This window comes from Archocentrus centrarchus, chromosome 21, assembly GCF_007364275.1.
Source record: "Archocentrus centrarchus isolate MPI-CPG fArcCen1 chromosome 21, fArcCen1, whole genome shotgun sequence".
NCBI classification, from domain to species: domain Eukaryota; kingdom Metazoa; phylum Chordata; class Actinopteri; order Cichliformes; family Cichlidae; genus Archocentrus; species Archocentrus centrarchus.
In genome coordinates, this window is record NC_044366.1 from 29,274,313 (window position 1) to 29,292,018 (window position 17,706).

The 17,706-nt window shown below is 42.4% G+C and overlaps 1 protein-coding gene across 2 annotated transcripts in view; it reads right to left on the reverse strand.

Annotated features, from left to right (window-relative positions):
- Window positions 1-475: 475 nt before the first annotated feature.
- The window catches only part of man1a2 (mannosidase, alpha, class 1A, member 2), a 125,926-nt gene continuing 108,695 nt past the window's right edge, over window positions 476-17,706 (reverse strand). The window contains exons 11-14 of one of the 2 annotated variants that reach the window (XM_030758270.1): window positions 17,163-17,382; window positions 14,869-15,041; window positions 6,454-6,569; window positions 476-838 (exon numbers count right to left, since the gene is read on the reverse strand). In XM_030758270.1, coding sequence (XP_030614130.1) covers window positions 685-838; window positions 6,454-6,569; window positions 14,869-15,041; window positions 17,163-17,382 — 663 coding nt within the window. In that variant the 3' untranslated portion in view covers window positions 476-684. Of the gene's footprint in view, window positions 839-3,860; window positions 4,043-6,453; window positions 6,570-14,868; window positions 15,042-17,162; window positions 17,383-17,706 lie in introns of those variants that run through there. The other variant, XM_030758271.1, reaches the window with a different exon arrangement.

The window sequence follows — 17,706 nt, forward strand, 5'->3', positions numbered from 1 at the left end:
TTTTAACTTGATTTTATAAGCTTTGAGCTTTATGAAGTTAAAACATCATTGCACAGCGTTGGTTTGTGCTGTAGCTCAATGTAAAGGTCAGCTTTTCAGGGGGCTGATAACACTGACCCTGGGCTTTTTTTTCTGAAATATTTTTGTTACTGTGTACAAATAGAAATAATTTGTGCTTTCTATAGAAAACTAGTGTGTTTAGAAATGCTATGTTGAAAATCCCTCACCAAAAAAAAAAAACATGAAAATTTTCACAAAAACTTCCACTAGTTTTATACACAACTGTACATTCCTGGGGTGGTTTAACACTTTGAATTCAACAATAAATAGAAAGCAATTAATAGATTTTATGTTAAAGTGAAATATATGATCTGTGATGGCAATTTATTGTCTACAGGCAACTTCTGCTTCAAATATCACGACAGCACGATCGAGTTAAAGCAAAGAATGCGCTCTTGGTTTCAGATCACTTTTCATAACATCTTTATTGAATTTGTGTCTCAGTTTTAAACATATTTACAGATAGTTTATTTTATTTTTTTAGTTCAGTAAAAATACAAATACAGAACACTCAGTTTTCAAAATCAACGTCGCACCCAGCGACTTGATGGCCGACCAGGTTTCAACTCGGGCTTTCCTCCTCATCAGATGTAGATGGTGATGATGTCAGAGACTGTGCTGCAACTATGGACTGTTAATAAGGACAGCCACTGAAGATAAAGGTGGAGATGACTGTGAATGGATGAAGGAAAATAACATGAAGGGAATAAAATGCAGGCTAACGGGGGGAATGGAACGGTGTGCACCATAGGAATGCTCTGAGAGGCTCCTCTGAAATCTAAAGGGGAAAAAACATCATGGCTGCAATTTTGCTGCATAAACTCAGCTTGCAACTTAATAAAATAAGCCTGAATTAAAGTTATCACAATTTCCCTGTTACGTTTTGTCAAAAGATGCAACTTTTATCACATATTAATGTGACTGTCAACAGGTTTGCCAGCAGCATCATGAGGCAGAGCAACACTGCCATCAGCTCAGGCAGTTTGACACTGCATTAATTTAATCCTCGGCTGTTCCCACTCCCAGTGTCAGTGATGGTAATTGTCTCCTTCAGCCAACATCTGTCTGCATTTGTGCTGCAAAAAGCAGCAGGAGCTGTTGGTTAGCAGTCCTGCATCACGGTATGGCTTCGCTGGCAGAGGACCAGCAGATCTACAGTCTGCAAATTCAACTTTCATGACGGGAAATGTCTGCGTTTCTCATATTTTGGTGGGAGGACAGGAGGGAACAAAGCTGTCACTGCGTTTAGTAAGTGCCTTTTTTGCGCTGCCCGGTGTGATTTCTATTAGAGTCTAGACAATGTGCATGCACAAACAATGAAGAATTTATGCAATAATGACCTACTGCAAAACACAAAAGTCATAAATGCACAAGCATGAGCAGCCATAGCACTGAGGCTGGCAAAGACTCAAAATTAGAGTTTGTGTATTTGGGATTTTTTTTCAGCTTTGCTGCCTGCATAAAAATTATTTTTGGTGGTCACACTCTGCTCAGCTTGTTGTCATTACCTCAGTTAATATGCAGTTTGGAGTCTGAGATTTAAATCACACCAACTGGTCAGTAAGCTTGTTGAAGAGCCCACGACTTAACAGAAAACATGGGCTCTTAAGCAGAAATCGCTTCCTGTGTCTGTATGGTGGTTGTTTGTGTATTATTTGTTCTGTTGCCATTTTACCTCTAACCAAGGCTGTTACTGCATGCTTGTAACACGGCTGTCATCTCTGAGACGCTCAACAAATAAACTAAACTAGAAACAGTATCTGGTTTTTGCACGCCGGCTAATCACTTGCAGTACGCTCTCACGAAGAGACGAATGCACTCGCGTGTCTGTTGCTTTGCCGCCGCCCTTTGGGACTTTTTAATGAGTCAGAGAAGCGCCTTTTAAAGCAGCAGGTCACATCAAACATTTAAACCCTTTAGCCAGATTCACATGGGAGAACTGTATCATAGTCAATTTTTGTTCGATGTTTGCAAACATTTTTTTGTTTTGTTTTTTTGTTGTAGACTGCATCACATTATCTGCACAACCAAAGCAGCAAAGCTATCACGCTGCATTAGATGCAGCACAGGGAGCTGTGTTAAGAGTAAAGACTGGAGGCACTGCTGTGCAGACAGCCTGGTGTGTGCGGCACCCACTACCACAAACAAGGCCATGTACCAGAGTACGGAACGAGCTTTCAAACCCTCACAGAGAGGAATGGCTATAAAATCTGTGCAAAGGATGTGCATTTGAAAATATATACATGACTTTTTTATTATTATTATTGTGTGTGTCGCAATTTCGGGCTTTCAGGACCTCAGTCGGCATTTAAAAGTTTGACTTTGATGAAGTAACACAACTGCAGTGGAAATATATAAAATATTAACTAAACATATTATTATGTATGTGCTGTGTAACTTGTTCGATTCACCAGAAGTGTATATTTTAAAGAGTTTGACCGAAGCCTGTGCTTTATGAAACTGAAGCTTCATAATTTGATCATGAGTTGATGCAGCAAACCGTTAGGAAGCATCCGACTCCTGTGGTGAGGTGGACGCAGATATAAAACGTGGCACAGGATGCCCGCAGGGAGACCGCAAGGTCTCAATTTATTCTACTTTTTCAGTGCTGCACCTCTGCCACGCTCTTCTTCATAGTCTTCCCACAAAAAAAAAAAGTATAAATAAGTGATTTACAGCTGGTTTCATACTAAACACAAAGCAAACACATTCTTACACATAATGCATGGTTAACTCATCACAGAATGTAAGAGCCTGAAAATAATGTGCCGTGATTAATGAAAAGGTGGGAAATCAGATGAGTGAAAAGTTTACAAGCTGGGAAGAAACTGTGTGATGACGGGAGAAAAATGTGGAAAGAGACTAAAAAAAAAAAAAAGCAGCATCCAATCAAATAGCAGCAGAATGGTAGGGGGGGGGGGGGGGGGGGGGGGGGGGGGGGGTCTGCGTCTCTAAATGGAAGCGTATGAGGACAGATGTGGAGTGATGAGAAAGGGGAGGCCTGCTGCTGTCCCCGTCTAATTACTGTTCCTCTTATGATGGCCGTTTTTCTGAAAACTGAGGATCAGAGGAGGTGGTGATTGTCACCACGAACTCCCCTCGCTTTGATGATGAGACGGTCTGCTAGCAGTTCCAGGTTGAAGTTCATCCGATGGAGGTTAAACAGGAAGTAGATTTGGGTGAGAGAAAATGAGGGCTGTGATTCAACCCTGTGTCCCCAATATCGATTCGCCCAAAAGGAAGGGAGGGGAAAAAAAAAAAGTTGCATTAACAGACCTTGTAAAGTCCTGAAGTCTGTCTGCCTGGGGGGAAAAAAAATGACACTTCCATCAGTTTGGGTGGCAGGGTGTCTGTGTAATCTTCATAAAATCCCAAATGACTCTTCAGTGTGCCAGCTCGAGTCTGCATCGGAGCTTCATCAAATAAAGACTAAAAATGATAACAAAAAAGGCTAATCACACCTCAGGTTTGGAGCGCCGCCCTTCAGTAAAAAGAGTCGATTCGAGCCAAATATGAGGCTGAGCAGCACACCCACCGTCCTTAAGATTTAAGCAGAGAAGACACAGATGGACAGAGAGTCAAAGAGTAAAACATAGAAGTAGAGAGGGAGGAAACTAACAAGCCCTCTCTGCTCTGTAGTGGTCTCTCTCCACCCCCTCTGGTTGGTGTTCTCAGTCAGAAATCAGTTGAGAGTCTGAATGTAAGTTTGTCTGGTGTTTGTGGGTGTTTTGTTTTTTTTGTTTTTTTTGGGGGGTAGGGGGGGGGGGGGGGGGGGGGGGGGGGGGGGGGAGGTAGGCAAACGGGTGCACCCCCTTGTGACGTGGTGGACAAAAGGGGCCAGCCTGTTTACCGCTGAGCAGGGTCACTGCCAGGCAGGGTGATGTTGCCCAGGTGGAGGACTGGAAGTGGGTGAGCCTCCGTGTTGAAAACCCAGTTCTCCAAGGGTAACAGGTCATCGCTGGAGAACAGCAGGTACAGATACCTGAGGGGGGTGATGTGGGCAGGGGGAAGGATGTGTCAGGGGTGGTGGTCAAAGGGAAGGAGGAGAGAGGGATTGGGTAAGGACGGTTAGGAACAAAAAAAAGAATTGCATGAATTAGCCGCTACTTAAAACTGCAAATAATGTCAGCACTTTACAGCAGATACAGAAAAATGCAATTTTTTACTTTAAATTTAATCCGTTAATTACTGCCTGCTTTTATTTACATCAAAACTGACACTCACCTGGTTGATGAAGTGCAAAGATACCAGCCCGAAAACATACACTAAAGTTAAGATTTAAACATTTTAAAACTTTTTAGCGCCAAACTTCTTAACACAAATTCAGATGTGAGATCTTTGTGTCCATCAATATGACTGGCAGTCGATCAGCATCCTGCTTGACAGTTAGCAGGGACAAAGACTGAGGTGAGAGACGCCAAAGGCTGCATAACACTGAGGCACTCAAATGTCATCCTCTCTGAGAGTTAGCAGACAGTGTGGCGGCTGACCTTTAACGACTTCTACACCAAACACATATTTTACTGGCATCTGATGCTTTGTGGGCGTTAATTTCAAACACATTATAGTTACAAACGAAGGGCTGATAAGGAGCTTCATGCTAACTCAGGAGGTGGCAGGACAGCCAGTAAAGCTGAGCTTGCTCTGTTTTATGATTATCTTTGGCCTGTCAGACCGTCTGACTGACAGCACAGAATTATATCAGGTTATAAACACTAAACATTGTCAGGAGGAGATGTTAGTCAAAGAGCAGCCAGCGGAGGGAGCCAGAGAGCCACATCAGCATTCCCTGGGTAAGAGCCTTCAGTCAGAGCCTCTTCTCCCTGCATCCATCACTGACCATGATGTACCACAAGAGCTGCCCTTCACATTAATTGGACTTTATATTTTGTATGGCTGCAAATAAAGCTTGATGCCTGCTCACTGTCCTCAGACAAAAGAAATCACAACAGTCAACTGTGATGAAGTGATTCTGTACGCAACAGCAAAGCTAACTAATCCAAACCTTAAAAAATTGTTACAAGATTCTCAAGGTCTGATTTAAGCCTGACAACCTGGAGCAATTTATCTTCAGCAATTTATAAGGATGATAAGAGACTCCTTCATGTTACAGTTTCTATTTCAGTGACTGAGTGTGACGAAAGGGTTAATATATGACTAAGCAACATGTGCAAAGTCTGAATATACTTTAAAAATATTAACATTTATACAGTACTGCTCATTTCTTAAAGAGTATTGCAGTGGATTTACAGGATACCTTGTGGAAATTGCCTTTTTGTTTTATAAGAAGTACATTAAACCAGCCAGTAGGGGGCAATAAATGTGGCTGCAAAAAGACCTCTGGTACCTATAGAAGAAGTCTGAGAATAATGCCCTCTGTATACAGTTTGCTGTTGAGTTTATGGTCTCAGTTGCTCATTTTGGGACATACTGTAAAAAACAAAGTCCATTTTGTAAATATTGGTCACTAAAGCCTCTTTCCCACCAACAGGGTTTCGGAGCCGGTGCCTTTATTTGAACCGTTAGGCGGGTTTTCCACTGCGGAAGCACTCGGTGCTCGGGCCGAAAAACGGGTTCAACTCCAGCCCCGCAAACTAGCTGGTCTTGAACCAAGAACGCGTGACGAAAGCGGCAGAAGGGCGTGACTCTGCCGTCTCAACATCAAGTTTTCTACCATATTACATGTGTATTACATGAGAAAAGCAAAGTGATTTTCACGGCTGTGAATTAGGTTGGGCTCTAAGGCTGAACTTGCTTTGTTTCAGCTCATATCACAGATAAAAGGACACAAAGTGCGTACTTGTCGTCTTGCTCTAATCGCTGTCTGCGTTTCCCTCTGTGCTGCACACAGATGCTGCAGTAGTTCGGTTTGGACCGTAAAACGTATTTGCAGCACGAGAAAGAGAAGCGTGTTCTCCCACGTTTGTGCGCTTCAGCTTCTGTGTCCAGACGAGGACCCGACCACACTCATACATAAAGGAGCAGTTCACAGAAACGCGGGCCCGTTCTTAAGCGTTTCACCGGTTCATTGAAACCAATACCAGCACTGGCACGAGCACCGGCTCCTCGGCGGTGGGAAAGTAGCATAAGTGTCAGTAAGGAGGATTATTCAGGGTACGCTCATTGGCCAACTACCTGTAATTGACACTTTGTAAGCCAATGAGCATGCAGTTTCACAGTCAAGCTCTGCCCCCTTCATCACATCTGGTTTCACATCTGTAATGCTGTCTATAGTCTGTAGTAATTCTCTCCATTTACATTCAATTCTGTGGTTCCTCACTGCACTAAAGCATCGAGTTTATACTAATACTGCGAACTTTGAAGCAGTAGTACTAATAGTATTACACTGATAATTCATAGATTCTGACAAATATATCTATTAAAATGGCTTACTTGAGTGTTTCGGCGAGGAAGAAGCTCTGCTGCACGTCGTCGTAGGTCGGACTGGACGAGTAGACGTCCTTCACCCCCGAGAAACCTCCGCTCACCCTGCAGTACTTATCAATGGCCTGGAGAAGACGGGGAGAGGGGAGAACAGAAGAGGAATGAGAAAAAGATGGAAGGCAAGTGGTCGGATGAAGTGTAGCATAAAAACAAATGAAGGGGAAAGACAGAAGAAAAGAGGCAAAGTGGACAGAAATAAGAAGAGAAAAGAAGGTGTTTACATGGCAGAAAAGTAAAATGAGAAAGCATTAGAGAAGAGGAAAGGTGGGGGAGGGGAGAACAATTTTAATAAGCTTATAAAAAGCATGGTGTAATTAATTTCTTTGCGTGTGACAGATTAGAGAGTGTCCTGGGGTGACATACAGGAAGCGGCGGCTGTACAAAATGTGAGCAAAAATCAGATTACCACAAGCGCTGCCTTTCTGTTTTTATATTTCACTCAGTTTTTTTTTCTTCCACAAAGCAGCTTCATAATGAAGGTACTCATTTGATTTCCGTTTCCCTTCATCCGAGGGAGCTGGTGTGCAGCGGCAAACTAAAAGTTTTTCTTACAGGTAAAGCAAAGCCTGTGGCCGTCTCACGGGGGTATTTATCTTCCAATCACTCTTTTCACCTTCATCTGCACATTTTTATTGAAGGGAGATTTACAGTTCAATGTTTTATTTGTTTGTTTGTTTTTTGGTGAAAATGTCTTTGTTCTGATTCTTACCTGTGGCTCATTTCTTTTGAGACACATGGTTCTTTCAGGACAAACATTACAACACAATCGTAGGAGGTTCGGACTGTGATGTAAATCCTGTTTGTTCACTTTCGAGGGTTTATCGCTGATTCTTCATCCATGACAGATGTGATGTGTCAGTGATTTAAACAGTCAGGCGGCAGCAGCAGGACTGCGTCTATTAAATGATCAGATATCTGAGCTTCGTGCACTCCGACTCAAACAAACATCCAAGTCGCTCGGTACTTTGAGCCTAAACTGTCGTCAGGCTCCGATTTCAATTCTAATCACGTTCAACTTACATAAGTTACACATTTATAAAATCAATCACTTGAGCACAGACCTGCTAATGAATCCTGTTTTTGTGGATTCAGCAAGTTCGCTCAGCAAGTCAATTGCTCTTCACTCCTTCTATCGAACAAAGGGATCCAGATTAGAAAACAGAGCACACTATAATCCTGCTTCTCTATATTCATATTTATTGATGCAAAACAACTGTGGCTAACACATATTCCACATATCACAATGCTTTTCCATACAGCTTAGCTGGATGATTCCCTACCAAACAGTTCTGGCTTGTTTGTGAGCAGGTGCTTTCCCTGTACACACACACACACACACACACACACACACACACACACACACACACACACACACACACACACACCAGAAATAGCTCATTAGAAATGTGCTTATGCTCTTGCCTTATTGATGCCATCAGTGACATTCAAAATATGATCTCCATCCTTTCAGTTTTCCCCTGTCACACACACACACACACACACACACACACACACACACACACACACACACACACACACACACACACACACACACACACACACACACACACACACACACACACACACCCACCCACCCCTCTATCCTGTCCTTGAGTGACCGTTTCACTGTCACTTTGGACCATAATTCCTGATTTTCATGGGCTTCTGCGCCCAGCAAACGTTTGCCCTTCCTAATCTGCACTGCAGTGCCCCACAACAACCACTGCAGCACACGAACACACTGTAATATCAAGAAGAGTGTATCCTAGATTAGGTCCGGGCACTTAAAAGGGACATTTAAACACAAGTCACATCAACATTCACCAGTCTGGAAACTTCAGTTTTTTAGTATTTTACACAATGGCAGAGGTATCTGCACCCAGAAACACAGAAAAAACACACACATGCGCACATGCACTCTATTGCCAAAAGTATTCACTCAACCATCCAAATCATTGAATTCAGGTGTTCCAGTCACTTCCGTGGTCACAGGTGTATAAACCGAGCACCTACTGTAGGCATGCAGACTGCTTCTACAAACATTTGTGAAAGAACGGGTCGCTCTCAGGAGCTCAGTGAATTCCAGCGTGGTACCATGATAGGATGATACCTGTGCAACAAGTCAAGTCATGAAATTTCCTCACTACTAAATATTCCACAGTTAGTGGTATAACCAAGTGGAAGCGATTGGAAACAACAGGAACTCTGCCATGTAGTGGGACGCCACGTAAAATCAGATTGGGGTCAGCGGATTCTGAGGTGCATAGCGCTCCAAACTTCATGTGGCCTTCAGATTAGCTCAAGAACAGTGTGTAGAGAGCTTCGTGGAATGGGTTTCCATGGCCAAGCAGCTGCATCCCAGCCTTAAATCACCAAGCACAATGCAAAGTGTTGGATGCAGTGGTGTAAAACACACCGCCACTGGACTCTGGAGCAGTGGAGACGTGTTCTCTGGCACGATGAATCACACTTCTCTTTCTGGCACTCTGATGGATGAGTCTGGGTTTGGTGGTTGCCAGGAGAACGGTACTTGTCTGACTGCATTGTGCCAAGTGTAAAGTTTGGTGGAGGGGGGGGATTATGGTGTGGGGGTGTTTTTCAGTAGTTGAATTAGAGCAGAGACTGTGAGCCAGGCCTTCTTGTCCAACATTAGTGTCTGACTTCACAAATGTGCTTCAGGAAGAATGGTCAAAAATTCTCACAAACACTCCTAAACCTTGTGGAAAGACCTCCCAGAAGAGTTGAAGCTGTTACAGCTGCAAAGGGTGGGCGGACATCATATTACATCCTCTGGATTAAGAATGGGATGTCACTTAAGTTCATATACGTGTGAAGGCAGACAAACAGATACTTTTGGCAATATAGTGTATATCCACCTCAGGACTGTCTGTGCTATATAAATTATCCGATAAAAGTCTGCCTGTAGGCAGTGGAGTGCAAGGTAGAGCAGTGTTACCGTAACAGCCAAGTGAGGACATACTGCATGTTACAGCAGCTGGGCTTCACCTTCACACACACACACTGACACACATGGGGTAAAGTTACACACAAACAAAAATGCACAAGAGACACAGGCAGGTTCCACCCACACCCACACACACACACACACACACACACACACACACACACACACACACAGGTAAAAGCCAGCCAATGTTAATAGCGGAAGAGGAAGCGTGACAAACAGAGGCTGGTTTGGTGTACCAGATGGATGCAGCTGGGGTACAGGTTTTTTTCTTTTGTGCGTGCATGCGTGCGTGTGTGTGTGTACGTGCGTGTTTGAGATGGAGAGAGAGAGAGGGAGGGAGGGAGCAACATGCAGAGAAGAACACAGGTGTTTGCTAAAGTGTGTGTTGGGGTTAAGGGAGCATTAGAAGAACAGAGGAGGGCCAATGAGGAGGGAGCAAGGCTGCGGTGTTATGTAAGAAAGAAACAGGTGAGAAAAATAATAAGACATAAAAATGGTACATAGAGGGAAAGTGTTAATATTAAGAAATGGAAAACTTAAAAGAGCAGAAACTGGTTATAAAGATGACTCTTAAACCATCCTACATACAAACACACAAAGGTGTTGAGTATGGTGTGCTTTCACACAAGAAAAGTGACAAAATACAAGTGTGCAAAACATCAGAATCATACAAAAAAATCAGTGATTTTGGAAAGTGGTGTTGATAGCACTACATGACAAAACAATGGGTCCAATATTTCGTGTGCTTGTGTGTGTGTTTTTTGTTACATAATCATTGATTGTATATTTAACGTAATTAATATGCAGCATGAAGTTGTGACAGATGACTATGGTTGAGCAACTGGGACACTGAATTCAAGAGTTTCAATATATAAAAAACAGAAATTCTAAGGGGGTCTCTCTCTATGTACACTGGTTGCCCAAGTTAACCCTTATGTATAGTATTTAGAATACATTACACTTCTGATGCCTCAAAGAATAAAAGACATGATAACCAAAAAAATTACTGTATAAAATGAGCAAGAAAGAAATTTCATGCTAAGAAGAAAGTCAAACTACAGTTCCTGCTGTATACAAATCATCTAAAAATACCTGCTAAACACAACTGTTTATGACAAATTATTGATTTCAGCAGCTTAAATCTCCCAAGGTCTGTTGCATTCCACATATAAACAAAAACCTGACCCTTGACCCCTACAAAGATGGGAGCTGGCGGCTCTCTTTTGCTGTAGGGCAGGTCCACTTATCTGCGTAGGCTCTCAGTCATCCAGGTCATGGTAATCTTAAGTGAGGGCACCTCGACTTATTTTTCAGGTTCATAAAGATGTCTCACCTCACAATCGAAAGGTTTCTTCAGCTCTGACAGCTAATGGGCAATCCCTGGTATTTAACCTCCAGATGGGTCGTCACCTTGGAGGCAGTTCTTAGAGTCAATGACCCACCCAGTCTTCATGTCAGTCATTAAGAGGTCATATGGGTCAAGGTGTAAGGAGGGGTTTGAGGCACCTGGGAAGGGATCTTAAGACTGGGTTATAATGGATGATAACCAGTGTCATAGGCCACCACCTCTCTTCAATGATGGTTGTTTGCAGTGGACCTAGGTGGCCTGCTGTACTTCTCTCTCAAACCATCTGTACCCTTGAAGGAGTGTCCCTCCTCTTGTAGGTGCAGATGCACAGCTGAGTCTTTCCCTAATGAACTGGCTCTACTACACTGTGCTATGCATTTGTTGAGTGGTTGTTTGGCCTCTTCTGTGTAAAGGTCCAACCACTCCCCACTGAACTGCACTGCACTGCACACACGACACTGTTCAGCTTGAGTTCAGGTGTTTTGTTCTTGGGAAGAGCCAGTTATTGTCCAAGGGTGCTGCTAGATTTATACCTGAGTTTCTCAGACAAACCACACAAGGAGCAATAATGCTGTTCTGTTTAATGTCTGACATTCACTTATGCCCTTAGAGGGCATAAGTGAAGGGCCAAATCACTACATCATTGTTCTGAGTGAGCATCTCCATCTCTTCCAGGATCACAATACCCTCATCCATAGGGCATGAGGAGGTCACCAAATGGTTTAATGAAATGAAGTGAATCAAGTAAACAATATGTTGTGGCCATGATCGTTTCCAGATCTAAACTCAACTGATCACCCATGGCGAGCGCTGTTAGACCTCACTCTCTATCAGCATCATATCTTTGGTGAGAACGGCGTTCATCCCTCTTTGGAGAATGCCAAGCAGCACTTAAGTCGAAGTGGCTCAACCACTTACTAAGGCACACAACATCTGTAAGGTGTTTTCTCCTTTCAACTAAAATACAATGTAACTACAAGACAGATTCATAACAACACAGGCAGCTATCAAAGCATGATGTTCAAACTGATTATTTAAATCTTACTGAGAACTCAATGGAAACTTCGGGACTTCTGAATCAATATAACTTTCTTGATCAAGGGCAGTACAAAGTAAATACACTGTCATAATCATTAGCACACGAGGGCGTATATGCAGTATTAAATAAGAGAGGCAAACTTGAGCCTTTCAACACCAGCTCTCTTTAGTGTCAGTCACACTGAATACAATCGCACTTCATAAACACACCTGCTAATAGATTTGTTTGGAAGACTAGCTCGAACACACGTACTCCCACACAGAAAAACAAAGAGAGAGGGGGGGAAAAAAAGAAAAGGTGACAAGAAGATTGGCAGGACAAAAGGGAAACGTGAGGAGGGAAAAAAAAGCTGTAGCTGAAGATGACAAGCAGGCCAACTGAGAGTTATACTTAGAAGACACACTGACTCTTGTATAGAGGGTGAACTCTTTAATCCTCAGTCAGAAGAAGTGGAAAAGGGAAGTAAAATGTATAGAGACAGCTTTCATTTCTCTCCTGCTTTTATAAAGGAGTTCATATTGAAGCACCAAAGGAGAAAGAACTAATAAGACATGAAAACATCTCATTTCTCCACATATGAAATCAAACTGAAACATAACAATGGTTCTTCACATTTCTGTCCAGCAGCAGGAGCAGAAATCAGCCATTAGTGGTTATTATGGAGAGATTCCTGCATGCTGTTTACTGCAAGGCCAGAACCGCCCATCTTTGTACCACAGTCTGCATTATGCATAGACCTGAAGAGGCAATCAAAGAAACCTGTGAAATGCCACTTTAAGTCCCTTCATTGTGCTGTTTGAAGGTGGGCGAGACCTGCACTACTTTCATTTCACATACTCAAACCAAGCTTAAAAAAACTCTCTGCCATAGGTTGCTGATGATGCTCTGTTAAAAGCACAGGCATTTGGGGGTGGGGTGGGGGTGATAAGATGCATTTATTCTGCTCGCGACATGCTTTTAGAAAAGACAAATTACTAATAATAAAGCAGAGTCTGATCCTTTGACTCAAAAGTCAATATTAAAATGTGGTTTCAACTGCAGAAAAACAAGCTCTGCGTACTGTTTAAATGCGGTATTCACCTTGTAACGGACGCAGAACAAAGAATATATGAGAAAAGAAAAACTTGCAATGGGTGTACTGTCGTTCATGATGAACAGGTGGGGGAAAGTGGAGCATTTATTGAGTTTAAGGATATTATTAATAATGTAAAAAAAAAAGTTTATCAAGTTTGAAAGACCTTTGACAAACAGTGCAGTTTGCTTCGTAAGCATTTCCAGGTACCTGCTGTAACCACCAAGACGCGCTGTTATTCTCACACCATTTGATGTTACACTTACAGCTTCCCACTTAGAGACCGTCTTCTTCATTGTCACCTTCAAAGTCTCCATCAGTGTGTTCATAGCTTTCACGTGACATCATTACCGGGACAGCCCACCAGGGAGGGCAAAACAAGGCTTTCTTCTGCTAGCTGCCATTTTTTTTTTTTGGTTTTTTTTTTACCAGGTTTGCTTCACCAACATGCTCGATAAGTGTTCACAGTTGCTAGCAAAGCGTTGAGTATAGCACTGTGTGTGAACTGTTGGAATACGATATATGCTGCTTACATTTACTTACGTACGTTTACTTCCCTGAGAAATTTGTCTGGAAAATAACTTAACTGATTAAAAATACAGAAGCTTATAATATTCTGTGTCATCATGAACTTTGTGTTCTGACTGTACAATGAGCCACACTGATGAAGACTACACAATGATAGAAATGGAGACTTCAAGGTCACCCTGTTGTTGAGATTATCTGTTTTCCACATTCTGTTTTGCAAATGATGTAATCAAGACTGATATGCTCTGAATATATGACAACTGTAACTTGAATTAGAAAGTGCCAGTACTTCATGCCATCTCACACGAGTATGGTATGCAGTTCTGACCCAGATTAATCTGTAAACTGTTTGGAAATGGTTTTATTAAATTTAATATTAGGACTCCTTATTCCGTTGTGTATGTCATTCCTGTTTGAGAAACGAACACGCAGAAACCTAAAGGCTTAAACAGCAGCACACACACTCTTATTATTTTAAATTCCTTCAGAACACACTTTTCCATGTGGCTAAAGCCACTTTCTCCACAGCCAACTGGGCCTGTCAATAGCATGGAAATAAGTTTTGAATAGACTGATGTTATATAACTTATCCAAAGATGCTCCTGTAAAAATAAATGGCGCTGTGGTGCAGCGGTTAGCACCACTTTCCTCTCACAGTCCAAAGACATGGAGGATAAGTTAATTGGTGATTCTAAATTGGCCAGGGATGTGAAACAGACAAAATGCTTGTATTGCATAAAGTGCTGTATGAATGCATCATTAAAGAGCCCGGAGTTATCAGTAAGACTAGGAAAGAGTCCAGCTTTACAGATCAAGCAGTGAGTGAATAATACATTAAAGAGGGAGGGAAACGGTCATGAAGCAGCTCCCAAATGAGTGATGAATTATTGTCCTCTGGCTGGGAAACCTGTTACTTACTCCACCTTCACCTGTCCAACTTCCACTTTCTAAAAAAAACAATAAACCGTTAACTGTCTGACCAGTGCTTCAAGGCACCGATGCCAAAGGCCAGCATGTGCATATCTGAGAGCAAAACAAACACTGACAGAACAAAAGTATTTGGTGCCCTGAGAGGAGAACGGGTTGGAAAACTGCACATATCTATTGTACAGTCTTACACAGAACAAAGAGACTCCACTGTGTCTTCTGCTGTCATACTAGGAACCACACAGTGCTTCACAGAAATGTTTTCCCAAATTTAAAGCACGTGCTACTTGAAAGATGGACTATGTTTTATATTTTTTGCACTTTTGTGCATTTATGTGTGCTTGGAGTTTTCACTGTATTCCTGTTTCAGGGATTTTCCACATACTATCCAATAATTATTTTTAAAAAAGTGCTGCAGGTATTAAAATCAAATGAAAATAATTATTCTAGACTAAGATATATACAAAGTATAATCTTGTTACCTGTGCTGCTTCCCAGCCCCACTGTCGGTATTTGGGGTCATGGGTGAACCTCCACATGTACCAGTAGGTCTCGATGACCTCCGGCCGCAGGATGTAGTACTTCTCATTCTGTCGAACAGCCACCGCCTCCAGGCCGCTGTCGAACTTGAAGGCCTCTGGGCCGAGCTTCAGCACTTAAGAAAGGGAAAGAAAGGTGAAGGTGGGGAGACCACATTGGAAGAAAAGTAAAGGAAAGGCCAGGAGGTGGAAGAGAAGGGAATAAAGGTGAGAATAGTTCGAAATAAGGGAACCAAAAGGAGGACAGATGTTAAATTGAACAAGAAAAGAGGCAAAAGGAACAAGAAGAAAAGTCAGAGGGGACAGAGACGGATTGTGGGGAACAGTGGCGTAAATCAAGGATGTGATAGAACAGAGAGAGGAAGGAAAAGACGGATAAAATAATTAATGGTTGAAAAGAGCAGAGGGGAGATAAAGATTATCTTCTGCTCCATGCTTGTCTTAATATGAAACAGTGCCTATGTGTGTAAGCAATAAAAAGCATCCAACCTCACTGATTTTACCGGCTTTTCATCTTTTTACAACCAGTGCTTTCTGCCAATTAAGTGTGATCGGCATTAAGAGCCTGAGTAGAAAATTACAGAGGCTGACAAAGCAGTGACAGGACTGTCTGTGAAAGGATTAAAAACACACTGACACGCATACATACGTGTCGAGGCACAAATTTAATAGCTCCCATCAATGACTGCTCATTAAGGAACAGGCCAACTTTAGACAGCCTGACCGCAGAGATCAAATTCTCTCTCTGCTCTTTACTCGCCCCTTTCTCCATCTTCATTTGTTACCACGGCAACCCCTCCTCTCCTCTCTGTTAAGTAGTTAGCATTTATTTATACTTGCAGGAAAAGAAATTTAATAAATAAAAGATTAATAAGAAAAAAAGGGCTAAAGAAAAAACAGACAGCTTTACAAATAGTATAGTTTCTAAATAGGACAAGCAGAATTAATTACTGGTTGAGTCACTGGGAGGGTATTATAGTATGTGAGCATAGACTGATTACTGCATAGGCAAACTGGACACATTCCCAAGTCATTCCCAAAAGCCTTAACATGTGCAGTACTATTGTTTATAAAACACTGGGATAAAGTGATTTTAAAATGCAGTATTAATTTAAAATTAGCTTGAATGATTGGTAAATTAGTGGATTAAACCAAATCATAATGATAGGGGGTATAAGTAAAATGTGATTTGCCAATCTGACAGACAACATGAAGAAGGTGTAGTCGGTCTATGGCAGAAAGCTGCACGGTGAAACGTGCGGCATCTCGCCAACAGCGCCGCACGAAAAGTCGACGTCAAACTGCTGTCACATCCAAGCTGCCATTTCTGCAAGTTGTGCAATTTCTCAATTTTTGTAACACGAGTGTGCAGTTGTGTCCGTTTTTACCACTGTTTTAATGAGATATCAGACACTCAGAGATTCACAGCAGCTACCTTAACAGTGAGCAGTGGCTATGTGATGATGACAGCGGTTCTACTGCGGCGAAGAAAACTGACCGTGTCCTCTCACATGTCTTGTAGAGCATAACGATACCTGGTAGTTACAGTCAACATTTTCCTAACATATACACTTATGACTTCCTGTCAGCACCTGAAGGCTAACAGTTTGTAAATGTTCAGGATGTTAGAAATTGGCTAATGATTAAACAGAGACCCTTGAACAGCCTGTCACTTACACCCACTGAGTCAGAAGTTGGACTTCAATGAATTTTTGATCACCTTCCTCAGAACAACATTAAAAGAAAGCCGGTACTTTAAATAAAGTAGGACTTTCTGCTTTCATTTCAACTGATACGTCTGTCTGGCTCCTTCAGCTGTGTGTATTGTACTGTGCAGCTTTTTTAGAATATAAGAATAGCAGTAATTAGTAGTAAAAATAACTAATAACTAAGTTTGCTTCTTGCTGTTGTGCTTAGGAAGGGAATGAGTGCATGAGTAGGCAAGGGGTTGTTTCCATTTTCCACCACTAACATAAAACCCCTAAAAATAGCAGTGCATTGGATCTTTGGATGTTTTTTTTAAATTGATTGTGCTAAATGAGCCGTTTACTCCTCATGACACTTCAGCAGGGACTACAGTCCTGATTACTTCTGCTGCTTCTCCGTATCGTAAAACATTAATTTATAAGAGGTTGAGGTAATGTTGCCAGAATCCGACCTAGTACTGGTCTCAGTATCAGCACATCCCTAGCCTGTGTATTAGTGTTTGTGTATGCAGCACTCCTCTACTTCCTCACCTGTCCTGTCATAGGACTCGTGGCAGGTGTGTGCGATTTCGGCTCCTAGCTGCAAATAGTGTCCCGCCTTGTCGTCGGGCGAGCCATCAGCACCCAGTGCAAACATGCCTCCGGCAAAGCAGGCCAGGTGGCCCATCTTCCTCTCCAAGTGGCCGTTCTTCCACTCGCCAATGAATGTCAGGCCACCGTTGGATTTGCGTACGAGGTGACGTTCGATGGCCTGAGGGAACAAAGAGCGCGCAAGTGTGGAAACAGCAACGGCTCTACGGGAAAGTGTTGACATTTCAGAGAAGATAAAGTCCCAAAAAGAAGAATATAGCAGCTTGTTTTCAGTAACGTCGTGCCTGCCTGTTTATGAGTGCATTTAAAGAGATAAGGTCAGAAACAGAGATAAGGTCAGCAACAGGAATGACAGTATTTATACCGGTATGTGGACAGAGAAAGGTTACACTGTGTGAATGGGCCACTGACACTGAGTGTAACTGCTTGAGGGTGAGGAGGGTCAAACACAAGAAAACAAAACACAGCAGTGACTGTCACATTT